We start from the raw sequence: 11,834 nt of genomic DNA, 5'->3' as shown, positions 1-11,834 counted from the left end.
TAATAGTGACAACACGTATCATCCCAATTTCATGCGCAAGTTTTGAACACCAGTTTTTTGTCTGTCGTAAACCGTTCTGAAACGGCAATAAGGATTGGTGCTGCAGTAATCGGTTGTCTGTGGTATACATGCATATTCAGAACGAGTACGGAAACAATTCGAAAAATATAAAAGTCGTGATCAGTTTTAAATGCTATAGTAGGCCTATTTTTTAAGTTTAGATATTTTTTGTCTGAATATGTTTGGCATGGACAGAAATGTTGCTTTGTACAAACTGGCTGTAAACGTGCAAGGAGTCTAGCACTCTGTCTTATAGAATTAACAATCTTTTTTGCTGTATTTGTCAATCGGGCGTTAGCAGACGTTTAAAAGAAAACTATCGTTCTGCAATTCAAAATGTGCTATATTTTGATATAACATTAATAAAACTAGTTAAATGATTCTAATTTGATTTAAAATGCAGATATCTGGGGTCCTTAAAATTACCAAAGTTACTTGTAATCAATAGCTACGTACCAGTATTCCGTTTTGAAATGCCATAATTGATCCGATAGCATATATTAAGTGATAACGTTTACAAAATGCATATTTTGTCAAGACATAAACGTTTGAAATTTTATTATTCAACAGATATATATTTTTCAAACATCTGTCGTCAACTTTGACATCTTGCATTACAAGCATTCTTTTTAATTTTTTGTTTGTTTGTTAAACTAAAAAAAAAATCAAACTCTTTGGATTCAAATAAAGACTACAGAAGAAATTGTTTGCCATAATTTAATATTGAAAGATGCATTTCGGTTAAACATTTATCGGTTTAGAAGAACATTTTAAGGGTATGTGGGTATTTCAATCAAACAGTCAAAGAAAAAAATCAATTTGAGAATTTTAATTATCTAAAGTTTGACACTAATGCGTTTTAATAATCGTTTTATTACTGTTCCTATTATAATAGCCGATAATTTTAATTATTTCCTCTAGTTTTATTTTGATTAAAATAATTGAATACGATCTTCCAATAAGCCGACCAGTATAACACAAAACTAATTAATAAAAAATGGGTTTCAAGAGAGTCGAGATAAACATCGCGTTTTTAATCAAGTCATAATTACCTATTTTAAAGCAACAATCATTATTAACATTAATAATATTGACAAAATTAAATCTGTCAATATTAAACTGGGCGGAGCAGACGTTATCATTTCTCCATTCATGCTATTGAAACATGCGTTACGATTGGTTAGCTACAAATGAGAAACGATCCACTCGTAAATACGGAGTAATTCATAACACACAACCATAAAATAATCTGCTACAGGAATTATGAAGTTGTTTGTTGAGGAACGTTAAACAATACAAATTATTGTGGATGTTTGATTCTTGTATACGCTGGTTTGTTTATTTCAAGCTGTTGATGTAATCCGACCTACTATACATCTATTTAAGTGACGCATATTGGACTATGACAACGAACATTTGATAGTGTACGACTGCACAATTTAAAAACACATTTTTCAAGGATTTTTTCATGAACTGAAACTTTTCTTTGTTGTTTGTATGTATTTGAAGCAGACGATTTCTAAAACAGACGGAATATACCTTCATCATGACAAATGGTTAGTATAAAGCTGAACACGTGTTTTTATCACATTACTTCCGTTTAGTTTTGTTTATCTTTTCACACTGAACGATAAATCATCCTTAAAATAGTTTATCATATCAAGACTTATGTCTAAAGAAAACACAATATATGTGTGCACTTTTTACTGAACAAGTCTCGTATGAAACGACACTTTAAATGTATAAAATTGAAGCAATTTCTTGATTAATTTCGAATATCCGACTTAATAAGGCATAACGGCTTGTACACAGACGACATACCATTCATTGAAAATCATCGGCAGGAACATTTTTGGTCTTGCAACTATTTATAGTCTTTTTTTCACTTTTGTGATGTTAACATGTACAATAAGCAGGGACTTAATCATGTAAACAGCCTCATTCTGTAATCAGGTATAATCCTGTAAATTATTCATAATTTAATCTTTTATTTTTGTGTGTGTGTATTGATCAGTCCTAAGTTAAACAAGAGTATATTTACTTCATTAGTTGTATTATGAGTTTCACTGCCAGAACATTGGTGTTTAAAAATATCACAGCCATAGATGGGTTATAAATTTAACATTCCAAATACTTGAAATAGCAAGGTAGGCAGTCGTAAATCATTAAAATAGCCTGACATATGTGTGAATGGAGCACTCTGTTAATATAATAGAGATGTGGTATGCAGCCTTGATTCCACGAGCAGACGACAGGTGCCATCAATGGAGCAGGGACTGCTTATCCTTTCCGGAACACATCAGATCAAATCAGGTGTTTGTTGGGGTTCGTGTTGCTCATTGTCAGATTTTTCGTAGTGTAACTGATTTGTTTACTTGATAGTCAGTTCGCCCCTTATTTTCTAACCACGGTGCTGTCTTTGTTTGACTTGTTTTAATTGCCTCCTTGGTATTATCTTTGTTTGCCTCACCCTGCGACTTGCTTGGCGGGGGAGGGGGGGGGGGTGACAACCTGCAACAATATTATAGTCACTTTTGTTGGTTGAAAGGGTTTTTTTACCCTAGACAAGGCAAAATAAATCGAGGCTTCTCAACTTATTTTTTTTTTCTGCACAGGTACAGAAGACAGTTCTTCAATGATGAATAATGGTGTGATGCAGGACATAGGTAACCTGGCCAACAGCGTGACAGGTGATGCACCATCGTACGGCAAGGCATGTGCAGGTTGTGGTGGTAGAATCTTGGACCGATTCCTGCTACATGCGATGGAAAGATATTGGCACACAGGTTGTTTAAAGTGCTCTTGTTGTCAGACAAATTTAGAACAATTAGGATCGTGTTTTACCAGATCTGGGATGATACTGTGTAAAAATGATTACTTACGGTAGGTACAAATTGAACCCATGTGTATTTACAAAAAGATTATCGTGTAAATGTTAAATAGTTTAATACAGGGTTCGTGGGAAAATGTTTACGTCGTGAAGTTGTTCTCTCAGGCATTAAGGTATTTATTCATTTTCTTAGAGTATACCACAGTAGATACTTGGTATACTAAAATTACAAAGGCAGTGGTTTGTCTGTGATATGTGACCAGACCTCTGTGTCAAAAAACGCGCCTATTATTGCATTTAAATGCTTCGAGATATTTGATATTTGTCAAAACTTTACTTTCTGATAGATATATATACAAGGATTCAGTCCTGCATAATCATTATGGTAACATTCTTCTTTCCAAATTAAAACATGGGCGTTATGCATGAAAAGACTAACTTTCTTCAGGCAAACCAAAAATTTTGAAACCTTTGTTAATCTTTTGTATTTGTATATCAACAATTTTAACTTAATGAACATTTAAGGTAGTGATATATGGATATCTCTCGTACTTCTCTGTCCTCGTTAGACGGTTAGCTTAACGAATCTCACTAAATTGATCGTTCGGAATATGAGCAATTCTTAATCATTTGTCTGTCCAGTCTAATTATAAACCTCGAGAGAATAAATTAGCTTTCTAATTCATTAGTAAATCAGTTATTTACTGTGGGCACCTAGGATAAATGCATGTTTAGCAAGCACAATTGGTCAATTAAGACTCATTACTGGGTTCAATTACAACACAAGTAATACCAATCTGAAACTTTATTATTACCAAGCTTAACTTAATGAAAAGTAAATTGGTTCCTTTCATAAAGGTAATAATAGCATTTTATACGTTGAGAAATGAAGAATAAATATTAAACGAGCTTATACAAATTTGTTAAAATCTGATATATGTGTCAAAAGAAAAAAAGGCGATAATATTAAATCATCTGGAAAAAGAGATTTGTGTGGATTTAAGTTGGTAATATTGATTTTTAGGTAATATTTGTATTCAAGAAAGTAAATTTGGGAACAAAAAAAGAAAAGCACAGGTGTTCGTAATGAAAAAATGAAAACGTTAATGGACAAAAAAGATGTGTGTGAATAAGTCATCTGGTTGGTATTTGTAAATTAAAAAAATATTGGATTTTAAAATAATAACTTGTACTTCGCAGTGTAGCAAAGAATTCAACTTTTTGTACTTGCATTCCATAAATTCAGTGCAAACCTGGGACCAATAGACACATTTATTAGTCCCAATACAAACTGAATAATTAGACAAATGGATTGTTTACTTCTGTTGTTACTAACTAGCTTTATATGCAATACACAGTAATTAACAAACGTCTGCGGCCTCTGATAAACGAAACATGAGAAACGATGTTTTATCCAGACTGGAAAGCCTTTCAATTAACCACTGTTCCGTTTGGCTAAGTAGAATAAGGTACATTTTAATGAAGTTAAATTGATTTTAGATGCCCCTATCAAAATTAAAATTACAAACGATTTTTTTTTCTCGACAGATGTCGTATTCGCAGAGTCTAAGTGTATGATAATGGACTCTCTAAAAGTCGGTGTAATTACGTGATAATACATTTGAACAGACTACTTAATTATCATGTTCGAGTTTTAGTAGTGAGAAACATAAATGGCCAGATAATTAGAAGAAAAACGTGTGTTCCATTTAGGATCGATTTTAATTAATTTTCGAGATTGGATTTGTTCGTCAACAACAAACTAAAAACCAATTTCCAATATCAACAAAGGTTAATTTCAGCAATCAAAATGAAGGAAAAATTAGTTTATTTGAAGTTTCTTGATCTCGCGATTTAAATTAATTACAATTTGCTTTTGCGTGGCGGTATTGCGTTTTTGAATGCAGTCTCGGATATTAAGACCTCTTTTCCAGTATTATCAAAATTTACAGAACATTAACTGGTTAAATTTATTATTTCCTTCTTTGGTAAGTATTAAAACTCGAAATCCTCTTTTAATAAGACGCGTTTAAAGCAGCGGATGTTTATATATAGAATCCTTTATCAATACAAGGGGGAAATGCATTTCGATGTCGAAACATTGATATGTTTCCAGTTAACAATTAATCTCCCGCCTTTTATCCTTGTGTATCCATCTTGCAGTACCTACTAAGTATTATTTAAGTTTAGATGAATTTGCATAAAACATTTGCCCTTGGATGTTGTACATGTGTCGATCGGTCAATCAATTAAATAACTGTTACAATTTCTGGGGTACCAGTCCCCCGGTTTGTCTTTGCTTGGTTAGCATTTGTAATTCTAGGTATTATGGTAGTCTTTTCACATGAATTGTGTTAACTTTCAAATAGTCCGAGATTGCTCCGACGTCTGACGGCATTTTTGGACTTGCTGTTGCCATAATCAGAGGTTGCTTTGACGCCTGACGGCCCTTTTAGAACTTGCTGGGACTGTGAACGGCCAAGCAAGTCAGTCTAAAAAGGCCATCAAACGTTAGGGCAATCTCTGACAAACTTTCAAGTTACTGTAATTCAAACCGAAAATGTCTCTCGTAGAATAATGCCTCCCTTCATATCGACGTTAAGTAAGACACTAAAACTGAAAGATATTTCCAGAGTACGTATGAGAAGTAATTTCCTTTACTGTTAATAAAGTATTTTAATATCTCGGGGACCAATAACTTTTTAATAAAACTCTGACAAATCGTGAACAAATAATTTCAAAAGAGGGAAATTAATTAATTTCGGTAGCATTTATTTCAGTCGTCTCGCTGTTGGCGAAGGATATTAAATCTACCCTAGTAGTATATATCACTAGTTAAATCAGAGATAAATAATTGATTGTGAGAATTTTGATTAATTGATTGATAAAGTCCCTTTATGCCACTCTTCAATCTGAAGTAGATGAACGAAAAACGATAGATCACGCGATGTAATATTTATATTCAATAATGATATTACGTTTAAAATATGAATTATAATTGACAACAGACTGCAGATATCAAATTTAATCATCTTTAAATATCTCGAGGTCTTTCAGAGGGAATAACATTAAGTTCATTTCTAACAAATGCATAGCTTCATTTCGAGTTCATAACAACCGAATGAAACAAATTACTACGTTGGAAATGTATTTTCTATTCCAATTGCGGAAAGACTTCGTTTTGAACCCCCTCTGTTGACGGAATAAGCATATGCGTACATGGAGGAGGGTCACAAGGAAGTCATGCCCACGAAAACATATATGGCTTACATTTCTGTTGTCTAGACGAAGACACTGATGTCCACTATACCATTTTCCATTGGTCGTGGAGTATTTGGCTAGACTTATATATCACGAACGACTGGAGCTACGAGCCAGACCTCATAGCGACAAATGGTGAACCCTTTCAAAATTAACCTCCTTACGATGAATTATATCTCCAACATTTTTTCATCTGATTAATCCACAGTTAAATAATAAAACAGAAATCAATTTAATGTCCATATGATAACATCCACACCAATCTATTGTTTTAGTGCAATCATGAATATTACAAATATTAATTACTTAAAAACATTTGTTGTACTTTAATATCGGCGTTACAGTCTGTACATTCTTGACAGTTTTATTGAGATTGCTGTAGGGGTCAATTTTCATAAAAAGCAGTGTCAAGTTCCCAGGATGAGTTGTTGACAATGAAGGCTATAAAATTATCACAAAAAATTCATAATCCACCATATATCTAACATTGAATGTCAAGTATTATAACTAACGGTCGACAGATGTCGTGGAAAATATATTATAGGAGAATATAATTTTGAAAAAGCAAGACCGATAGTATGTATCAAGCACAGCATGATAGTACTAAGCAAAGTAGTTATATAAGTTGTTATATATAAGTTGACTTTGTTTTGTTTCGAAACTCTTTACTTAATGTTTTATATAATATGACATCTCCAGTGTACTTTCAGTTCGTAAACGAGTACACCGTAAGGTACAACGATTGTTTTAACGAATTTACCGTTATGGTATCACGATCTTCACCAAAATGGGTACTTTTCAAAATGGTACCCAGTTTTTTATTCTCATCATGTCGTAAATGAGACATTTGTGTATATCGGTACCAAGTTTTGTTCTGTCAGTTTGAGTTCTCCTTACCTCCGTTAGATCGCGTTAATCTGGTAATGAAGCTGTAAAAGAATTACAAGTCGACTTTTGTTACCTGACGTGTTTCATAGATAATTACGTGTCAAAGAATTTTTACGTTGATGTACAACATAAATAATTACGCAAAACGACAATTAGCAAAGAAAACTACATTCTACTTCTCTGATTTCTGTCTTGTTTTAGAAACCACTGATAAAAACAATGGAAACAATAGAACGAAATTAACAGATGTTCCCTCTCTGTTTGCCATGCGCACAGTTGTCTTTCATCAGAAAAGTATTTTCTAATTAACAGGAGCACGACGCGTAAAATTGAACAATTTTTTTAAGATTAAAAATTCCAACATAGTAAATAGCGCGAATGTATTGTTTAGATGATAAAAACGTTTACCTCAGGTTCAAAGAGATTTTACTCTTCACATGATATTAGTTTATGTCTAATTCGACATTTAATTAGTAAATAATGATTGATTACAAACTTTTGTACAATTTCAGTAATCAACAGATTTCTATAATTTTGTACCAGTAACAGCATTTCTTCGCATTGCTATATTTTCATGCAAACTACTGAACAACTCAGTACATTGTTTACATTTAAAAAGGTAAATTTTCAACCCAACGAAGGTTTTTAATTTGTTTATTATCAGCCAAAAAAGTAAGAAGATACTATGGGCCGAATGAAAAAATAATCTGAGAAAGACCAACAACGCCATGGTCAAACGAAGCAATAGTTAATAAATCACTTCCTGCCCAAAAAAGGACGTGAAGTCAAGTGCTCTGGATGGGTTATTAGTTCCTGCTCCACCAGTGACACCCCGTCATGTTACTCCCGTTGATACATCATTCATGTACAATTCTATTATGTTCCCACGTTCGTCATCACTTTATAACAGTTCCTTATAGTTACATATACAAAACTTTTCTCGTGATGCAGCTTCCATACACCCATGCAGTTAGTAAACTAGACCAGTATTAAATAGTTGCCACCTTTTCAAGTAACTTCTCTATATTTTCCTAATCAAAAACCCGTAAATCTATCTACCATTGTCTGTATGAAGTATAATAATAAACTTTGGGGCTGAATACAGTACCAGGTTTTACCAGCTAGGGTACAGAAACTACCCATCATGTTTATATACGTGATATTTATGCTGTATACTATTTTGATAACATGAAATTACCATACATTCTTTTGATGTTGTAAACATTTTATAACCCAATACTACTACAAGTCGTAAAATCAATCAGTATTCCAGTGATCATTGGATCGATTGGCGGATGATATATTTTCCGTCTGTTAATAGACAGGTGTTAAACAATCCATCAAAAGCGCTCTGATCCATCAAGGGAGAATACTCATATCCATGTCAGATTCTTGATGTCTTTTTCTTTGAAAATCACATCAAAACAGCTGTTGTCTAGATCATAATGATGTTTATTATAGTCTGTATAATATATTTGTCATAAAACATATTTATGCTTCGGAAGTTATGTCTTGTTTATATTACACGTTGATTTATCTTTGAATTGGAACAATACTTGTGGATGACAGAATAAGTATTTGAAATATAGATATCTATTTTATTGATGTATTCGGAAAAATTGTATATACTTTTCTGTCCTGGTTATTCGAGACAAGAAAACAATAGTTTATGTTTCATTCAGTGTGTACAGTGAAAAGAACCCGACAGATACAATCCTTACCTCGCCTAGGTTCCTGACCCAACCTCTCTTTCTGCAGCCATGTACTATAAAACAGTGTGCCAATATCCCAGGCCTTTTCTAAGTTACTTACCCTTTGATCTTAGTGTTCCATTTCACGTAAACCAAAAAGATGAATTATTTAGAAATATAAAAGTATAAAACCGATAACCAACAACAATCAAATAAAAAGCTTTCGAATTGGATTTATGTGACGAGGATTTAATATCACCATATTTTAAAATGTCGAATGTTTCATTTCCTAATTGAAAATCATTTTAGTTCCATTATCTAATGAATTTTATTGTGGCTAAGTAATTTCTATCTTCCAGTAAATGAAATTAACTTTTATTAATCCCGCACAGCATAATATGACTTGGTGATCATTGAAATTGCTGTAATTTGTCGTTTAGTTTAATTTTCCTCCCCGAACTCATTTAAACGGATCTGCCCTTTCAATACTAATTTCATTTATAGCTATATGATTACAGCATTCAATTCTCAGAAGAACTAAGTGCTTGCAGCAAAATATATTAAGTAATAAGTTAAACGCTTAAACTCTCTACCAGATAAACAAAGCAGACGGGTTAAGCATGTCTTTATATTACTTAATTTAGCTTAGTCCTAGGGGTCCATGAACTGAAAGTTTACTATTTTATTGAGTAAATTAATATAGGAACTAAAAGTTGTGACTTAAGCATTGTCAGCAACAACACTACAGAGAATATCGAATATTGATTGTAATGAATCAGTAAACTGCCGAACTTGCAATCTGTTTGGGAGAATATCACACATTATATTTTCAAATGGTTGTTTGATATTGTTCGTTGTTGAAGGCCGTACGGTGACCTATAGATGCTTACATCCACGTCTTTCGGATAGTTGTCTCATTGGCAATCACACCACAGTTCTTTATTATATATATATATATATAAACCAATACTTATATTTTTTAGGATGTTTGGGTCCGGTGGATTGTGTGCTGGATGTGGACAGACTATTCCGCCAAGTGAACTTGTGATGAGAGCTCAAGCAAGCGTGTATCATGTGAACTGTTTCAAGTGTGTAACATGTCACGCTCCACTTGCCCCAGGTGACAGATTTTGTGTTATAAATGGTGGTGTTTTCTGTGAACAAGACTATCCAAAAGTGCTTAAAGGACACATGCCGAATGGCTCTCCACGAGCAAATCATAAAGTACGAGAAATGATACAAATGTCAAATTAAAAGATACATTTTTTTATTATTTCTTGCGGTTCTAGTCATGACTTCCGGTTTTTATGATCACATAACTTTTTCAATTAAAAATAATTTAAGGGCCATGATTAGGAGGAAATTTGCTAGTCTTTCATTATTTTCATTTACAAAATAAATTAGAAAATTGAGATTTTGTTCCGTCATTAGCATGATTTAACCTGCAAAAGTATACAACTTTCATATTTGGTACATATGCATGCATATTTTGCATCTGAACTAATATGATAATTCTCAATGCTTCATATTTGTAAATGAAGGACAGATTTTATTCTTATGTTATATGTGGACATAAAATATAAATGGAGATGACTGTTGCTTATAAAAAAGATTGTTTTCCAAAATGTTACAAATGACCATAATACACTTATACAGTTGCCTGCATTACCTGTTTCTGAGTATTGTATTTTCATTGTTATGTTGATATTTTGTTATGAAATGATATCTTGCAAGTGCTGGCATGGTAAAGAAAATTGTATATATACATTATTATTATTATTGTATGAATTTACGATGACAAATAAAAGTTTCTAAACATACTTCAATTTTTTGACAGATTATCTGCATTAGGAGGGAGAACACAATAGAGAATAGAACAAAATATTTATAAAATAACTAGCCGCTATACATATGTATAAGTACACGACATAACACATGTTTCATAAGTATTACACAAATTGACAGGTTTGTTACAATTGACTTATAAAAATAATGACTTGTTTAATTCTTGTCATTCGGATATTGCTTTCTTCTCCAGGCAAAACTAAAATTTTGACTGTTAATTTAAGAGGTGTCGCGTTTAATAAGAATTAAATAGATATAGAGTCAAGATAAAGTTCGCCACAAGAAATATGATCTCATTAGAAAACCTTACGGACAAATAATTTAGACGATACAACCTTTTGACATTTCACAGGCATCTGTTTATCAAGAAAAAAACATATGCTTAATTTATCGTAAAACTCTTATCGTTGCCCATGAAACGTCAGATTTTTTGTATATATTAAGTCGATCATATATGTTGATAATTCTGATGGCATTTGGTTGATTTAAAACAGTTGTACATTTAGAATATAATTGCTTGGGTTTATCAAGAATGTATATATCTATTCCACCAACTAGCATCGAATAGAAATACACATTTTTAACATAAAAACATACTTTATATATAATTTAATTGAATAGAAATATTTTTTGTTAAAACGTAAAATGCTCATTATACATCAGTGGAATATAAGGCATAAAATATGAGAATAAAGGTACTGACTGTGGTACAAAGTATAAACAGTTAATGTCAGTGTCTCAATCGTTGGGTCAAAATCGAATCTAATTATACCTAGTGAAATTTTAAATATGAAGGAGTCCAAATGGTGCACTTGAAGGGTGTTCAACTTCAACTATTTCCGATAAAATAGAAATGTCATTTAGAAGACAATCTGATATATAACATATGCGTAACAGAACAATGGTACAAAAAATGTACATATTGTAAGGCCATTACCAGACCGTGAGTGACAGAGTTTCATATCTGATACTCTAGGAATGATACAAATACACATTAAGATTTATTGCTGTTTCCTTAACGTCTAGTGTCAAAAATATCATCCATGGTCAGGACGAGAGCAACTTATCAATTGGTCCTGCAATAGGGGGTTGACAGTGATTAAAGGCGAGAAATTTTGGAAAGCCACTGGAAAATAAGGATTTTTTGGACAGGGACAGAAGTTTAACCTTGCAAACAGACAACCTACAGACCCCTAAAAGAGTTGTTGCAAGGGTTCTTAACGTGCAGATAGCGTGGCACTCTCTTTACACGTGACATC

The 11,834-nt window shown here is 32.6% G+C and overlaps 1 protein-coding gene across 1 annotated transcript; it reads left to right on the top strand.

Moving 5' to 3' along the window:
- Positions 1–1,249: 1,249 nt before the first annotated feature.
- LOC127730274 (LIM domain transcription factor LMO4.1-like) lies at positions 1,250–10,550 on the top strand. Its single transcript, XM_052238578.1, has 3 exons — positions 1,250–1,616; positions 2,676–2,943; positions 9,714–10,550. Exons 1-3 carry the CDS (start codon positions 1,607–1,609, stop codon positions 9,982–9,984), a joined length of 549 nt encoding a protein of 182 aa, XP_052094538.1. The 5' UTR covers positions 1,250–1,606; the 3' UTR covers positions 9,985–10,550.
- Positions 10,551–11,834: the final 1,284 nt, after the last annotated feature.

The sequence above is a fragment of the Mytilus californianus genome, unplaced genomic scaffold (assembly GCF_021869535.1).
Source record: "Mytilus californianus isolate M0D057914Y unplaced genomic scaffold, xbMytCali1.0.p SCAF_2, whole genome shotgun sequence".
In the NCBI taxonomy this organism is placed as follows: Eukaryota; Metazoa; Mollusca; class Bivalvia; order Mytilida; family Mytilidae; genus Mytilus; species Mytilus californianus.
This window is presented reverse-complemented; position numbering and strand designations above follow the sequence as displayed.